We start from the raw sequence: 17,119 nt of genomic DNA, 5'->3' as shown, positions 1-17,119 counted from the left end.
GCCCGCCGAGCATCTCTGGAAGCCGTCCGTCCCCCCGCGGTGCCGGCGGAGAAGATGCATTATTTTATTATTATTATTATTTCGCTGTCGGGTTTCGTATTTTAAGGGAAACCGGTTATTTATTAATATTATTTCTTTATTCATTGATTTCTGGGTAAGGATGGGGGGGGGGGGGATTAAGAGTGATCAGGTAAAGTCCCGGGAGCCTGGGTGAACACTAGAGTCTATATGGTTTTTTTGTTGGTGGTTTGTTTTTGTTTGTTTGTTTTTTGTTGTTGTTTTTTTTTTTTAATACCCGACACGGACGCTTTTAAAACTTTAAAAGAAAGAAAGGGCTTGCTCTCTCAGGAGGAGTCTTTTCTTTTTCATACGCCGGTTCTGGAACCAGATCTTCACCTGCTGGTCGCTCAGGTTTAATCGGTCTGAGAGCTCCCTCCTTCTTTGGCGAGTAATGAATTCATTGACCATAAACTCCCCTTCCAGCTCTGCCAGCTGCAGCTTGGAATAGGGTTTTCTTTTTTTCCGGGACCGTGTGTGCATCGGGTACCAAGGAGCACCTGGCAAAGGGGGAGCGAGAGTTGAGCACTTGGCAAGGGGAGAAAAAAAAAAAAAAAAAAAAAAAAGCCTCTTTAGAAAAAAGGGCACCCACAGCACCCCTTCCTGCACCTCTCCTGTGGCCCCACTGTCCCCGGGGACCCCAGCTGTTCTGGCCGTGGGTGCTTAGGGATGCTCCCAGGGCTACGGGTGATGCGTGAGGCGGGCACAGGAGGCAGAGGAAGGGAAAGGTGGGGAGCGTTATAAGCGGGGCAGGGAGCAAAGGACTATCAAGGAGCGGGCGACTAACCTGGGACACCCCGGGAAGGGCTCCGGCTTCGCTAACAGAAAGAAATCTCCACCCCGATGCCAACTTTGAAGGCTGTGGAGTTTTTTTTTTTAAGCATGCCCCACTTCTCCCCCCTTCCCTCGGGCAGACACACCTCTGCAATGTCCCCAAAAAGCGCCCTGACGCTCCGCCAGCCCTCCGCGCCGCGCAGGGATGCGCAACCATTGCCCCTCTCCGCGTCTCTCTCTCTCTTGTTCTTTTTTTTTTCCCCCCTCTTTTTTTTATGGGATATTTACATGTTTATAGCCTTTTCTTTTAAAAGAAGCACCACCTAATAAAACATTAGGGATTTCGGTGCTACCCCTAGTGGCCTCAGCACACATAGACACGCCGCTTCCCATCGCTCAGCCCATGAATTACACCACGAAGGAGCCCCAAGCCGGCAAGTTTCCAAGCAACCCCCCCCCCAACACGACCAGCTCCAGCCCCGAGACCCTCCTTCCCGGGTCTTACCACCGTTGCCTAAAGTGCTGCCTTGGTTCAGGGGGGAGACCAAACCCCCTGCTTCGCCGCTCGTGCCTTTATTCCCTTCATTGAGCAAGGAGGAGCTGGAGTCTGACTCCAAGGACTGGCAGGACGGAGGGTCGTGGGGCACCGCCTCGCTGGCCGGATAGTCATATTTGCTGAAATTCCCCCCCATGCCAGTGGGGAGGCTGGACTCGAGGGGCAGCAAGGCACTGTCCCTGCCCCTCTCCTCCCTCTTGAGCCCGGTGCTCTCGGAGCAGGTTTCCCGGTAATAACATTTGCTCTCCTCCACCCGGGCGAGGTCGCAGGCTCTGCCGAAGGAAGGGTTAATGGAGACGGGGCTGCTCAGGTAGGGCTGCGGGTACCCGTTGCAGGGCTCCGAGGATGCCCAGGGCAGGGAGCAGACGTTATCCCGCCGGGGGTAGGAGAGGGAAGGCAGCCCGGGCAGCTGCCCTCCGGAGGCACGGAAATTGGGGAAGTAGAAGGTGTCTCCCGTGTGGATGTTCACCAGAGGTCCCACAAAGCCGGGATTAAGGAGGTTGTGCTCGCCCATTTCCGCGGGCCTGACCGAAAGCTTCTACTTTATTGCTATCTGACATTAAACATAGTTAAACCGACGGCTCGGCCCTATTGGTCCGGGGGGGTCACGTGAGCCCCAAATTGCTCTGGGAGGGGGGGGGGGCCCTCCCCTCCCCTGGCAGCCGAGACAAAACACAACAGCAAGTTCCGCCTTTTTACGCCTTTTCTTCCCCCCCCCCCGGCCCCTTTCACCCCCCCTCATAAAAAAAATCATTAAAAAATCCCATAAAGCATTTTATTAAAAAAAAAAAAAAAAGCAACGGCTCCCAGCGCTGGCTTAAGAACCGCGAAGCGCCCTAAAATGTCATATTTAGCATAAAATAATCGATAGGCGAGGGTTTTGCCCCAAAACTGCTGCGCGCCCCTCCCCCGGCAACACTTCGGGGCCCTTCACCATCTGCGAAAGAGAGGCTGGTTCTCATTAATTAGCTCCTTTATTAACTAAAACAGTTCGAATTTACAATATCTCCCCAATAAATTACTATTAGATATTGTGTCATATAAAGTTTACGGGCTTTTTAAGTAGACGAATGATGGTGCCCGCAACAGGCTCATATTTACGCGCGGCGGGATGGGAGAGTTGGAGGCTATTTGCGACCTTTTCTGCTCTTTTTTATTGTTATCATTATAATTTTTCCCCCCTCCTCTTGGACTAGGTGGCTTTGTCGCGGGCTGGGGGAATGCAGCCTCTTCCCAGGCTCTTGCCACTCTCTCAAGAAGGGATGGAAGATTTTTTAACAGTCCTCGATTGCTTTTATTAATGATCTGTGTCGAATAAAGCAGCCAGAAGAACACGACTGTATATAGCCTTAATTTACTAGGTATATATTCCATATGCACCAAGGCGCACACACGTATAGATTCAGTGTTCAAACCTTTTTTTTTTTTTTTTTTTTTTCCTTCCTTGGTTTCTGGGAAAGAATAAAAATTATAGTCCTCCCCCCCATTTCTCTGGTCGCCACCCCTGGAAGCAGAGGCACACACACACACACACACACACACAGAGCTCCTTCCTCACCACCTTATAGCAATATATTCTACCCTCGTAACACTACAGAGCTCTTCTTCCCTCCCACCCATCGTCTTCTCTTGGTCATACTGAAAGGAGCTGCTGCAAAGGAATACAAGGGATGAAAAAAAAAATCAATATCGGCGTCTTTCAGTGCAAAATAAATACGTTGGCGGAAGGAAAAAAAAAATTGAAAAGGTGTATTGTATGGAAACCGGGGACACGCAAAGACATATGAAGGTGTTTTATGTTAGATTTTTTTATGTAATTTTTTTCCTCTCTTTTTTTTTCTTGCTTCTTCCCCCACCTTTTTTTTTTTATTTTTTAAGAAACAAAAATGCCCCCCCGTCCCCCGTTTGCTGGATTTTTGCATGGCTTTGCATTCTTCCCTGCCTTAAGCGACTCCCAAGCGCTCCCCTTGCCAGGTTGACTCTGCAAAGTACCGTAAATATTCCTGTAGAGGTAAAACCGCTGCGCGGGGGCGGAGGCGCTCCGCGGAGGCTGAGCCGGGCGGGTGTAGCCGCATCTCCCCAACTGCTGCCTTTCCAGTCAGCAACTAACCTCCCTCACCGATATTTTATATATTTCTCAAGTACAAAATCATTTTTTCCTCATCTGGCAAAATGCTGGGGCTTCAGCTAATCCCCCCTCCCATCCTTGCAAGAAAAATCAGGTGCCAATAAAATAATTCATTTAGGTGCTTTTTCGTCTTCCATGGACAGCTTCTGAAGGTGGAAAACCTATTTTCCATATTTCCCATCCCTGGCACATCTATGGATATGCTACATACATACCTTGCAGAGATACGTGCATACCTTCCTACGCGCTTTGCCTGCGAAGGAAGAAATACGACTACTAGAAATATTTTGCTAGAATGAAAGTTTAGCACTTTTTTTTTTTTTTTAACCTTGCCAAGGAATTTTTCTCCCTGCAGGTATAAGTGAAAAAGCTGCTTGCGATTTCTCCAAGAGTGTCTTCTCGCTGAAGAAGAAGCGCTCGCAACGCTGGGCGAGCGTGGGGAGGAATAGTTTATATAAAAATGAGCACGTGATCCCCGGAGGTTGCCATCTGAATTGGCTTTGTTTGCTGTTTTTTTTTAAAGAAAACCCTTCCTCCACCTTGCTCTTTTCTTTGCAAAATTCCCCATTTAAGACGTGCCCGGGTGCTGCACGGCTTTGTTCTCCACCGGACCTTGGGAAAGTACATTTCTGCTTCAGAGGAGTCTCCGGGTATTTGGGGCTTTTCCTCTTTATTCAGTCTGATAATTTTTTTTCAGGGCGAAACAAAAAATTTAATAAAATTTCACATTTACCTCTAAGGAAACATGTGGGGAGGCAGCTACAGGGGCTGAGCTGGGGAGCAAATGAAGCACAAACACGCAGTCCTGCGTGGAGAGATAATGTCAGCATGGGCATCATAGCAAAGCAGAGGGAGAAAAGCATCCCCGATTCCCTTATTTATTCTTTTTTCTCTCTCTCTCTCTTTTTTTTTTTTTTTTTTTTTTTTTAAGAGCTGGAAAATGCACAGCCGTGCTCAGAAATATATTAAGCGATGCACAGCGTGGAGAGTAACTCCCTGCTCTTGGTGGCCTTGAATAGTGCTCCCCAGCTCAGCGCTGCTCCTGCTGCAAGCAGGCAGCAGGTCCAGAGAAGGGAAAAATAGAAAAATACAAATCCTGAGGACCTTTAAGCAAAGCTGCCGCGCTTCCCCGGGAATTTCTTGCCCATTAAGAATGCATTTCCCAGTTCAGGTTGAGTGCTTGGGCTTCTCTAATGCTCAGCACAGGCTGAGCGGTGTTTAAAAACGAAAGGCTGAGCCGAGCCCTCCTGCTTGGGGACTGGCACTGCTGCCTCAGCCTCCTTCGTGCACAACCCACCCCGAGCGCCGGCCTCCAAAAATATATCCCGATTGCTATCCCATATCGCTCTGAGCAACCCTCTTTCTTTTTTTTCCTGCGGTGTTCCTCCCCCGAAAAAAGTTGCCCAGCCCAGCAAAAAACAAAACAAAACAAAAAAACCAAAAATATCTACAACAAACCCTGAGCCTTTCCCCATCTGCAGGAATCCCGGTTTTCAGGTAGAGAGACCTTTTCGACGCCGATATTTAATAATCCTCGGGGAGGTTTGGGTTTTTTTTTTTTCCCACCTCCACAAGTTACACACGCAGCTTTCGGGAAACGCTGGTGGGAAGAAGCCGGGAGAAGCTCTTTGCCTATGGGAGCCGGGAAAAAAGAACCCCCGGGAAAAAAAGAGGGAGAGAAAAAGACGCTGGAAAAGCAAGATTGCAACGTCTCAGTTCAAGGTCACTGTCTAGTGTAGTAAATAGGATCGACATCTTATGCTAATGACTGTCTCGGATGAGCATCACTCACTGCACGGGGAAAACAACCCCAAGTTCTGGGTTGACTTTTCTGTGCTTTGCCCTTTTCCCCCCTCTTTGGGGGGTTTATCCCTGCGCTCCTCCCTTCCTCCTCTTCCTCTTCCCGTTTTGCACTCCCGCAACCCTTCTCTGCCAAGCGTGAGAAATAAAATTTCCCCTTCCCCTCTTCCCCCATTTCATCTTCCCCCTGCCCAGACCGCGGGGCTGAGCTCGGCTGCAGCTCCCATTTGAGCAGGCTCTTCTTCCACCCCCTCCAGCCTCGCCTCTTCAAGAAATAAAAAATAAAAATAATTTTTAAAAAATCCATTAAAATGGCCTCAGTCTAATGGCCACACCAAGACGTTTACACTTCAGACGGGAAGGACTTAGCCCCACTTTCAGTTTTCTCCCAGAAAAGACCATGAAATCCAATTTTCATAGGGCAAAAGTAGTCTGCAACATCCTTCTGCCTGGAAAAGGGGAGGCGGGGGGGGGGGGGAAAAGCAAATTATAAGGTCTCCTTGTGCGTCTGCAGGTTGGAAAAACAGATCCCGTCATGGCTCAGCTTTTCTGCTCAACCGAATTTCACCCCGAATTGGTTGGGAGTTGTAAGGAGTTGTGGTGACTCGAACAAGAAGTTAGTTGCCAGGGTCAAAAAGGAAGTATTTAGAATAAATATATAGATACATGACACGGGGAATAAAATAGAGACAGGCTTTGGAAAGCCCACAGAACTGTTATTTCGGGGTAGCTATATATCATTGAAACCTGCCCCGGCTACTTTTTCTGATGTGGAAAATGCAGGTCTATAGACACCATATAGATACACAGAGTGTACAAGACACCTTATATATCTCTATATAAGAGGGTAGTAAAATGGAATACGTAGGAGCCGGGCAAAAAGAAGAAAAAAAATAGCATGGAAAAGTGGTAAATGGATACGAATAAAAATGTCTACGACACTTCAGCTCATCCAATATACAAATCATCTGGGGCAGCTTTCAGTTTTAACGAAGGCAGGTCCCAGCCTCGGTGCAGGGAATAGTTAAATGCCTGGAATATCATTATATTTTTCCCCAGCTTTGCCAGCAGAGGATCTTCTCCTCCTATTAGATTAATGTAAACTGATGCCTGCATCCTTTGTAAGGCAAAGGTTTAGTCCCCAACTCCAGGGAAGTTTGCTTTGTCTGCCAGCTCTGTTTTGGGTGAGAAGTTGGCGTTTCGTACTGTAATTCCCTTGGATGGCTGAAAACCCCCAACAACTGTAACAACAAACCAGTTAATGGTCTAGAATTCACGACTCTTGAGCAAATCGCAATTGGAGAGCCTGAAAAGCGTGATCTCACTTATTTAATGTTCCTTGTAAAGGAAGAGAAAGTGGTGGGGAGGAAAGGGAGTTTATTAAACCCACGGCTGGTCCAACTGTGGGCTGAATCAGCTGAGCTCCCTGCCAGGCAGCAGCTTCCCCTGAAGTGAAGGCGACAGGAGACACGACATTTTGCTGGATATAATTCTTAAATACCCATAAACACAAGGGTTTCCCAAAATGTGCTGAGCCACGTAGGCAAGGCGGTTTATAAGCAAGGAACCAACAGTGCTGTAGGAGTTTGTGGGATATGCGTACACACACCCCGTGTTGGCTGTCAGTGTCTTAAGAAATAATTTCTTGGCAAAGCCATTGGAAGACTCTTCTCTTTCGCTGCTACCAAAAAAAAAAAAAATCGTCTTTTTTTAAGTCCAAGCGCTTCCATAACAAATAGAAAGTTAACCAACAAGAGCTATACTCACCTCTGCACTGAGCACAGGGCTGCGAGAGCAGAATTCTCCCTCCAGATTAGGAAGTTATTCTTTAAAAAATGCATTAGGAAAAAAAATCTAGACAAACGTGAGCGAACTAAAAGGAAGAAAAATAAAAGAAAGAAAAGAAAAAATAAAAGAGAAAAGAAAAGGAAAAAAGAAAAAGGGTAAAAGGAAAAAAAGAAGAAAATTGCGGGATTGGGGGGGGGGGAAAGGGCGAGGGAAATCCCTTGTCCAGGATTTTACCATAAAGGCTGCGGTTGGGAAGTTATTCAAAGTCCTTGATACAAAGGAAAGAGAAGGCTAAACTTGGGAAACTTCCTTTTCAGGGCTTTATTGTTGGCCATTAGCCCGCCTGTCTAGACTTCAAATAACACCTTGTTTATCTGTAAACAGGAGCGGAGCTGCTTGGGGCTGGCTGGTGAAGAGAAGATCAAGGGTGAGGGTCCCCTCTCTTATTATCCCCGCAGCTCGTGATGTCAAGGTCAAACAACGCCTAGTCACGGTCAAGGGTAGTACAGGAGTGACGTCACGGCCTGCTGACCTAATACCCGGCGCGCGGCGGGCCGCCAGGGAGCGGATAAACGAGGGAGGGAACGAGGAACAGGCGATTCCCAATGCCATTTCCTAGCGTGGGTGCGTAGAAATCAGTGGGGAAGGGTAGAAATTCATCGGATTTGTGTTCCCGAGAGGTCACGTCCGAGGGAGCGCGGCTTCCGCGCCCGCGGAACTTCAGCAGGGAAACAACGCGCTGTTCCTCGAGGTCTGCGAGGGCGCGCAATTTTTATTTCAATTTCTTCTCCTCGGCCAAATGCCTCCTCCAGTGCTCTTGGAAGAGGATGACCAAGTAACTTCAGATGTAGATTATATTTTGCCCTTCTGGAAAAAAATAAACCACATCAGCCGTGCCCGGCATCGGCAGGAAGGATTGATGTAAAAGATTACACAGGCAGTGTGTGTGTGTGTGTGTGTGTATTTCTAGCCGACCAGCCCCGAAAACACATCTTTTCACCCAAACTGTCGGGATTGAAGGGAGGACAAAGTGTCCTTGGATGCGTGCGGGGGGCAGAGGAAGGTCTGTCCGCCCGCGCTCCCTCTCCGCCCTCGAGGGTCTAATCCTGACCTCACCCCTCGGCCACTTTAGGGGCGCTGAACCCCGAGGGTCCTGAGCATGTCGGGGACGGGGTCCCCCTTCCCTTTGGGGGTCTACATCCCCCCCAAATCCCAGCCGGCACCTCGGCATCCCCTGCCTGCATCCCTGCTCCTTCCCGGCTTTCAGGTGGTGGTATAGCCCCCGAGGGGCGATGGAGCGGTCGAGCGACGCAGGAAAAAATAAGGATATTTTTAAATATCGTGGGAAGCGTGGGCAATGGCAGGAGATCGCTGCTGATTCCGTGGTCGCCCCAGTATCTGCCAAGCAAGACCATCAAACCCTCTTGGCTCTTGGTGCTCTGAAGTATAATGAATTAATTTCTTGTTTCTTTTCTGGTTTTGCGTTTGTTTGCTTTGGTTTGTTTTTTTTTTTCCCTTCCCCTTTTAATTCCTTCCACACGAGTTGAAAGAGCGACCGACACACAGACAGCCCTTTCCCCCTCCGACAAAATCAAACTACAGTTGACAAAAACTTCCAGAATTGAAAACTCCGTGAATAACTTGGGCTCAATAATCCACGGCCGTAAAGAAAAAAAAAAAAAGTATTTGCCCATCTCCCCTCATTCCCTGCAATAACCCTCGCCCAATATCCTCAGTTTTATCAACTTCCCCCCGCCCCCCCCCCCCCCCCCCCGCCCCCCCCCCCTTCCCGAACTGGTGAAATTCAGGTACAAGGCGGAAGAATACAGAACACGCGCGGCCGGGGTGTCGGATTTGGGCTTGTCTGGAGTTGCTCTCGGGCGTTGCAGTGTCTGCACACACAGCAAGACTTTTTTTTTTTTTTTAAGAGGGAAAGCTTTTTTTTTTTTACACCCAAAACACATATTCTTGTGGCTCTCGTGGGTTAGGGCAGGTTTTACCAACGGCTTACTTCCGCTAGAGCAGCGGCGATGGGTTTCTCGAGGTATTGCCATATTTCCTAGCTGAGCGTCTTTTAAAAATAATTAAAACAATAAGAATTAAAGCTCTGCCAGTGCTTCCAAACCACCAAAACAAATGCGGGAAACACCGGCAGATCAACCCCCGGGTTTCTCCGCTCATCAGCTGCGCACTCGGAGAAATGAGGGACGCGGAGGTGGGCGGTGGGTGTCAGGGACCCCTTTTTTTCCGCCCCCCCTGCAAAGGGATGGGGAGCCGGGAGGGGTCGATCCAGCCCCCGGTTTGCCCCATCCCCGGTGTTAACCAAAGCGACGTCCCACCTTTCCAGAGATTTGGGATCACTCCGGGAAGCATCCAAATCCATACGGGGCTTTCCCGGTAGTTCTGGTGGTGGTATGGGCTCCATAGGGCACGCTGCCACCGCGCTGAGCCCGGGGACCCACGCTATACATACACCCCCCCATGCATCTGTCTTTCAGACTCATTTATAAAGCTATATGTACACCCATACGTACAGACCAGTACAGACCATGAGATCTACACGCCGCTTCCTATGACAATATAGAGGGTTGCACTTGCACTTGTACATATAAAACTTTATATATATGTATTTAAGATACATACTATCTACCCACCATTTCACTTAATAATGTAGAGGCTTGCACTTGCATAGATACGTATGAATTTATGTAGAGAGTAGAAATACGTTATTATATGTGCTAGACTTATATACAGATCGCCTTAACACCCAGGCTTATATAAATTACATGCACACAGTCAAGCCCCGCACACGTACATGTAAATATATATATATATATATATATATACAAAAGAAATGTATACACACCGACGCCCAGATCATAAAAAGAAACGGACATACACGGTTATATGCACATGCCATTATATAGCCTCCTATAAATGTGTATATATATTATATATGTATAGTTATGCATATCAGCACGGACACGAGTGTATCTACGCGCGCGGTTCCGCGGACACCAACGCTAATCTTTTTTCCGTATAGCTTTATATAGCTTGTGCCTGCTGTCTGCCCCCTCGCATAAATATATGCGCACACTCAATGCAAATTTCACCCGCAATAACATTGTTTTAGGTTACATCGCTTTAAAAGCCTTTTCTCCCCCCTTCCCCTCCCCTTTTGATCATTTAACGAGGTGATTAAATCCAGCAGATATTAAGGTAGATTGTAATCCGCCTATGGAAACAATTTCCTCTCTCGTATTTCTTCCCGAGCTGCCCGGCCGGGCCGGGGCCGCTCAAGTCCCGCGGGCGCGGAGCGGGGAGGGCAGGTCGGGAGATGCTTATCTGGGGCCGGAGCTGGAGTCAAACAGGTTTAGCGAAACGCGTCCTCTGGGAGGGAGATTTAAAGAGATTAGAAGCGTCTCCGGAAAGTCAGCGCGTTTTCACCCGGGGTAATTGCGGGGGGCGGGAGGATAAAAAAAAAAAAAAAAAAAAAAAAAGGGAAAAATAAAAATTAAAATTAAAAAAAAGCGCACTCAGTTGGCTCAGTCTCCGCGGATTTATTTCCTCCGCTTTTTACTCCCCCTGGGAACAAACCCTCCTTGGGAAGCCGCATCTGCCCCTCGCATCCTTCGCCAGCTTTCAGCAAGCCCCTTATTCAGCGCTTTATGCCCAAATGTGCCGGTTTCCCCCTTTTTTTCCATCCTTTCTTTGCGGAGGTTCCCGCCTGGGCTGTATTTGCGGTGGTGGGGAGAGGAGGCGGCTGGAGGGAGGGAGGGATGGGAGAAGCACAAGGCTACAAAGAGGTGCACAAAGAGCCTCTCCTCAAGGCAAAACAACAACAAAAAAAGATATTTATTTTAAAGAAATGTCATCTGCAGTCGGTACATATCATCTGGACACCACAATATTATATACATATACAAGACATTAAAAAAAAAAAGATGCTTTTACATATCCAAAGAACACTGTCAATAATTACCCAGTTTAGAGAGGGAAAGAAACAAACTCCAAATACAATATTGTGCATTTTCCATCTTGTCAGCTGAGAAAAGACATTCCAGTTTTATGGCAGAGATATGGAAACCCTCAAGAGAACATACCCGAAATAGTCTCGTACAGCAACTCACTTCCATCTAGGACCTACAATCAATGGTTGGAATAATTAAGCGATACTGAGCAATGGTTTGCTTCCCACAATAGCAGCCTTATTTCTTATTTTCGGTCCCTAGCGCCGAGAAAATAAGCAGCTGATGCAACTTTGCCATAGGTTCTCCATACATTTACACATCGGTGGGTGAAATGGCCCGAGATATGAAAGACTGGCGAGGGGGTCGGACTATACATCGTTACAGGGCGACATTCAGAGTTCATCTCTCCTTTAACGTAACTACACTCTTAGCTTATTATTATTTTCTTTTAAAAATATACACAGTTTAACCTTATCGATGGATTTCTCAGAGCAAAACTGGGGTTTTCACAGTCAGAGCAGGGCAGAGGGGTAAATCAAATATGCGCTTGGTGGTTTTTTTTTGGGGGGGAATATGCACGTGTGCATTTCTGAATGTAGATTTTTTGTGTGTGTGTGGTTGGTTGTTGGTTGGTTTGGGTTTTTTTTAAATAATGAATTGGAATCAGCAGAGTCCCGATGATGTTATCATACAAACTACCAGATAAATATTTACGTTTCTTGCTTCCTTTTCCTTGCCCCTTCTCCTCCAAAGTCATCCTCTGTCAGGTGGCGTGGAGATGCGCTGTCTTGGATTTGCTCACCACCTTCTTCTCCTTGACCCTCCGGTTCTGGAACCAGATAGTCACTTGCCGCTCAGACAGGTTGGTGGTCGCCGAAATCCTCCTCCTCTTCTCTTTGGTGATGAATTTGCTGGCCGCGTACTCCTTTTCCAACTCCTTCAGCTGGATTTTGGTGTAAGGGACCCTTTTTTTCCGTCCCCTCCGATAGCTGCTGACTTCGGGTTGTAAGGGGACCACGTCTGGATTAAAACAAAACAAAACACACAAAAAACAATAAGGAAGAGGGGAAGAAGAGGGGTGCTGCATCCCGGGGTGTGGGATGGGGATTTCTGCCCATCGGGGAGAGAAAGAAAGGGGGTGAAAAGGAGGATAAAGAGTGGAGGAATGCGAGCAAAGAGAAAAGGGGGGAGAAAGGGAAAAAGAGATAAGGCAGGCAGAAGATGCATCCGGCGAGGGGAATAATGTCATAATAATAGGAATAATGCCATAATATTAATAATTCACGTGGTGAAAGCCTGTTTTTCTTGGCGACACTATCTGCGCTGACAAACGAGGAACACCAAGTCAACCCGCCGACTAATGAGCGCGGATAACCAAAGGCACCTTCCCAATGGAGACATTTTAGACAACATCTAGACCTTCTCCCCCGTGTTCTTCCTCCTCTTTCTTACCTTACCCCCGTCCCTTTTCCCCCCAGCAGCAAACATTCCCGGGGATCCCCAAGATGCGCACTCCCCAACATCGAGCCTGGTGCAGAGACAAGTGCATCCTCCGCATCCCAGCCCCTCCCGCCGGCTCGTTGTGGCTCAAGAAGCCCCTCGGGGGGGCAAACCTCTCAAGAATAACCCCAGCCCCCCCCCTCCAGTGGCTTTCGCAGGGACGGTGAGGAAGGGGAGATACTCTGTGCTTTGCCAAGGGGTTATGGAGAATGGGCTCAGCAGGAATGCGGGGAGCATCTTCACCTCTGCTCTGCCGGTACCGGGCGGGGGGGGGGGGGGGGGGGGCAAAGCTCCCTCCAAGCTTTTGCGCAGCCCCAGCCCCCTGACAGCGTTGGGGAGTGACCTGGGCTCGGAATCTCCTCGCCGCAAAGGTGTGACCCAGCTGGCTGGAGCAGGAAGATGGAGGCGAGCTCTCCTCGGCAGGCAGCACAGCCCCAGTTATGGCTGAGAGGAGTTAACTGGGGAGCCCCTGGGGGAGCTCTGGGGGCGATCGGCTCTTTGGAGGCGAAATTAGGGGTGCTGAAGGTGCCGCAAAAGCCAGTGGTGGTGGGCAGGAATCTCCCTCGGGGACGTTCACCAGAACCCCAGGCGATGGGGAGAGAAAGCGGTGGGGGTGGCAGCTCCCTCAAATGCAGCCTGAATGCAATGACCCTCCCCAAAAAAACCACACACCCACCACGCAGCCAACAATGCAATTCCCCCCTTCTCCCCAAAAATCTCCAGGGAAAGCCCGTTCCTCCGTCCCTCTTTCTCCCAAAGAAGGAAAATAAATAAACCGATGTGTGTGCCCCCCCCCATTGCCCTCCCCCTAAGAACTATCGCGACCCGTCCCTTCTCTCCATCCAAGATGCTGCAGGGTGTGCTCCCCTTTATTGTGGTTACACCATCACCCTCCGGCGCGTCCTTTCCCATCGAACGCTGGGACTGGGGGGCTGGAAGGAGTCTGGGGAGGGGTACCGGGGGGCAGCACTTACCATCACCTTCCTCCCCCCCGCTGCCGTCGGGGCGCGGAGCCGGCCGGGCCCGGTGGGACCGGGAGGGGAAGGGAGCGAGTGATTTGCTGGGTTAAAAGATGCTCCAAGGAAGGGTTTTGCCTTCCCGGCTGACTGCGGGCTGTCAGGAGGGCAGGAGGCCTGCCCGACCTGGCGGAGAAGCCCCCCCGCCCCCCCTCCCCCCCGCCTCCCTCCTTCCCCTCCAAACAGATTCATTTGTCACTTGACACCTATTCCTATAATTGTGTGTAATTGTGATATGATTTACTGTCCCAGCCCCCGACACTTCTTATTCGACCGAACCACTAAAGAAGGTTTAGTCGTGGGGTTTTAAAAAAATATCCCCCCCCCCGCTTTTTAAGCTTTCTACATTATAGAAGCGGCAAGCGGAGGGAACGTGAAGAGAAAGGCACCGGGAGACGCTCTTTAGGTGAGGCAACAAGAGGGAGGAGAGAAGAAAGGGAAGAATTAAACGGCAAAGTTACTTTCCAAGCAAGCTCACGGCGTGTATTTTGATTCAGAAATGATTGCTTCACCTTCTTTCCCATACATGTTCATACACATTGCCTTGCACAGGAGGCATTCCAGAGCCATTTCTTTCCCTTTAATTACATATACAGGCATACACGTATCTCTCCGTATATGTGTATGTATATGCACACTCATCCGCACACACGCACATCCCCACCTTCGGTGGGAGCTGGCGGTCGGGAAGCAGACGAGCACGCCGGTTCCCGGGGCAGCCTACCTGGGAAAGGTGACTTCCAGAGGTGTGCAGACTGCGATTGCTCTTTGGAGCAGTACACTTGCCCATCCCAGCCATTAGAAAGAGCCCAATGTTGGTAACCTTCCATGGGAAGCAAAGCGTCGTGTCTGGGTTCCGGGTGACCGCCGAGCCCCGGCACCACCGACACGTCCAAATAGCCAGGAACCGCCTGGTAGGAGCTGGGAAAACCGGGATAAAAGGCGAATTCTTTGGCCCTCGACGGCAGCTCCTCGCCGGGCAGGGGGCCGCCGGCCTCGGGGTATTTCTCCCCCGGATGGTAAGCGCAGGGTTTCTGCTGCAAGTTGACTCCGTGGGAGTGGGACAACCTGCAGCCGTAGTAGCCCCCACCGAAGGGGTAACCGTAGCCCAGCGCCGCGCTGGAAGCCGTCCCCGACGGGCACTGCCGGGGAGGCTCGGCGGCCGCCAGCTCCGCGTACGCGGCTCCCTGCGGCGGCGGCGGCGGCGGGGCGGTGGGCACGGCGAGTCCCGCGTGGGGCATCATCTCCCGGCAATGCCCCAGCCCCTCCATGCGGTTTTTCTCCCGCGGGGCGTCCTCACAGCGGCAGGCGAGGCCGTCGGGCCAGCGCGGGGGGAGGCCGAGCGGTGCCGTCATGTCATGCCGCGCTGCTCCCGCTGCCGCCGCCGCCGCCTCCTCCTCCGCCTCCGCCTCCTCCGCCGCCGCCGCCTCCTCTTCCTCCTCCTCGGCCGCCGCCGCCGTCGGGGGAAGCTCCGCGCCGCGCCCCGCCGCCCCGCGACCCCCCCAACATATCGGCGCCGCGCGCGCATGCGCCGCCGTCGCGCGGCCGCCGCTCCATTAAGAAATCCGCGGCAGCCACGCCCCCCCGCCCCCCCCGCCCCGACGTGGCCCTGACCACGTGACTCCGTCGCCACTATCATTGGTCGGCTGCTCCCCCCCCATCAAAGGCGGCGCCCCCCCCCCCCCCCGCGCCCGCCCCGTCGGTTGGGGGTGGGGGGACACGGGCGGCACAAAGAGTCGCGCGTGGGGACTGGCTCCCTGCCCACGCGTGGTGGGTGCCGTGGGAACCCCCTGCCCGTGTCTCCACGCGCACCCCGAAACACCGCGGGGGGGACACACACGGAGCACCTTTCCCTGGAAGGATCCCCCGCCCCCTCCGTGTTTCGGCGCAGGGAAGGGTGCTCTGAGCGATATTGGGGGGGGCACGACAAGGACAACCACCCACCCGTGACGGTTCGAGGGGACACTACGGACAAACCCCCCGCGATGCTTCGAAGGGGCGGCCAAAAAGCGCGCGCCCTCCCTTGTGGTTTTTTTTGCGGGTGGAACCTGTTGACTGTTTTTTCCTTTGCAAGGTGCTTCCTCCCCCCCAATTTTAAAAAAAGCGCAAAATCTCTGCCCAAACGCTCCCCCCCTCTAATTTGCCTGCCAGACCCCGAAATAATTTGATTTTCCCCCATTCAATGGGGGTGTGTGTGATTATAGATGTTTGATAGTTCAGTGATTAATATTCCAACGGCAATGTGGGGTCGAGATGAAGCGGCAGGGGGGCACAGGGGGGTCTGTTGGTCCAGGCTGATTTGTGGGGGGTTGTAAAAATGTGAATTACTTCGTGGAGCGGGGTTGGGCTGCCACGGAACTGGGGGGGAAAACAGAAAAATGGCAGGTTGCTGGCTGGGGGGGATGCGGGTGGGGAGGGGAGGGAACGGAGGGGCTCGCAGCCCTCGGGGAGCCCCCGGGAGCAAGTTATTAGGGGAGGAAGGAAGCTCAGGGAAGTTTCAGCACCCCCAAAAATAGAAATAGAGGAAAAAATGGAAAAAAATGTATTTTGAGGGGAATTTAGTGCCTCAGCCTGTGAGAAGGGAGGTGGGCTCCACCTGCGCTGCATGACTCCCCCTCCCCCCCGATTTTCCTGGGGCGTGCCATGGGGAGTGGAGTCCTCCGGGGGGACCTTCGGACGGTCCCTGCCTGTCCCTGTTGCCCCTCCTTCGTGGAGTCGTACCCACGCGGGACACCCCCCGACGCTGCATGTGTCTCCTTCAATCCTAAACACCCTCTCCGGTGCTGCTGGTTTTGGGGGGTAACCCCCCTCCCCCCGGGGCGCTTCGCCTCCCAGCTCATCCTCTTGCAATTCTTCCCAATAGCAAAAAAACCCCAAACAAACAAACCTGGAAAAAAGCAAAAAACCCAGAATCCCCCCCAAAATCCTGGAGGCGGGGAGAGGCCACTCTGCGAAGGCAGCCGAGCTCCCCATTGACCTGCCCGCTCCGGGCCGTCGAGAAGGGATTTTCGGAGTCCTCAAGAGCCGTCGAAGTCCAAGTTCAAGGCAAAGGAGCCCGAGGGGGTCCCCGTGAGCGTCGGGGATAGATTTGAGGGGACGCGGCCTCGGGGGCACCTTCCAAGGGCTGCGACCTGGGTTCAAATGTGGAATTGGAGAAGGCTGCGGTGGGCAGGGGTGGGAGAAAATAAAGGTAATAAAAAAATAATTGAATGGAATAAAATGGAATGGAATTGAATGAAATAGAATAAAATGAAAAATAATTAAATGAAATATATATATATATATATATATATATATATATATAAATAATAAAAGCCGTGCCCGCATCCTTTGAATTCCAGGTGCTGTGAGTCCGTTCAGAAATCACCCATGAGAAACATCCCTCCCCAGCCCAAGAACCACATGGCTCGCAGGGGCGATGGAAGAAGCCGAGCACGAAATGATACGTAAATTAAAGCCGGGTGTCCGCCACGTAGGGGACAAGGGTACGGGGGGAGCTGAACAAAAAAACCCTCTTCCCTCCCCCAGC

General features: G+C 51.1%; 2 protein-coding genes across 2 annotated transcripts; both read right to left on the bottom strand.

Moving 5' to 3' along the window:
• Positions 1-318: 318 nt before the first annotated feature.
• Positions 319-1,901, bottom strand: HOXC12 (homeobox C12). Its single transcript, XM_037411647.1, has 2 exons — positions 1,337-1,901; positions 319-557 (listed from the first exon to the last, which is right to left on the bottom strand). Exons 1-2 carry the CDS (start codon positions 1,899-1,901, stop codon positions 319-321), a joined length of 804 nt encoding a protein of 267 aa, XP_037267544.1.
• A 9,936-nt stretch (positions 1,902-11,837) lies between these two features.
• Positions 11,838-14,945, bottom strand: HOXC13 (homeobox C13). Its single transcript, XM_037371186.1, has 2 exons — positions 14,315-14,945; positions 11,838-12,094 (listed from the first exon to the last, which is right to left on the bottom strand). Exons 1-2 carry the CDS (start codon positions 14,943-14,945, stop codon positions 11,838-11,840), a joined length of 888 nt encoding a protein of 295 aa, XP_037227083.1.
• Between the last annotated feature and the right edge of the window lie 2,174 nt (positions 14,946-17,119).

Source organism: Falco rusticolus, chromosome 19, assembly GCF_015220075.1.
Source record: "Falco rusticolus isolate bFalRus1 chromosome 19, bFalRus1.pri, whole genome shotgun sequence".
Classification (NCBI taxonomy): Eukaryota; Metazoa; Chordata; class Aves; order Falconiformes; family Falconidae; genus Falco; species Falco rusticolus.
The sequence above is the reverse complement of the archived record's forward strand: the minus strand, read 5'-3'. Positions and strand labels throughout refer to the sequence as shown.

Bases quoted from the DNA above. Each gene is read 5' to 3' on its own strand.
- HOXC12 (XM_037411647.1), bottom strand. From the start codon at position 1,901: ATGGGCGAGCACAACCTCCTTAATCCCGGCTTTGTGGGACCTCTGGTG. The intron at 558-1,336 runs GTAAGACCCGGG...CCCCTTTGCCAG, and splicing joins CAGCACTTTAGGCAACGGTG to GTGCTCCTTGGTACCCGATG.
- HOXC13 (XM_037371186.1), bottom strand. From the start codon at position 14,945: ATGACGGCACCGCTCGGCCTCCCCCCGCGCTGGCCCGACGGCCTCGCC. The intron at 12,095-14,314 runs GTAGGCTGCCCC...GTTTTAATCCAG, and splicing joins CTGGAAGTCACCTTTCCCAG to ACGTGGTCCCCTTACAACCC.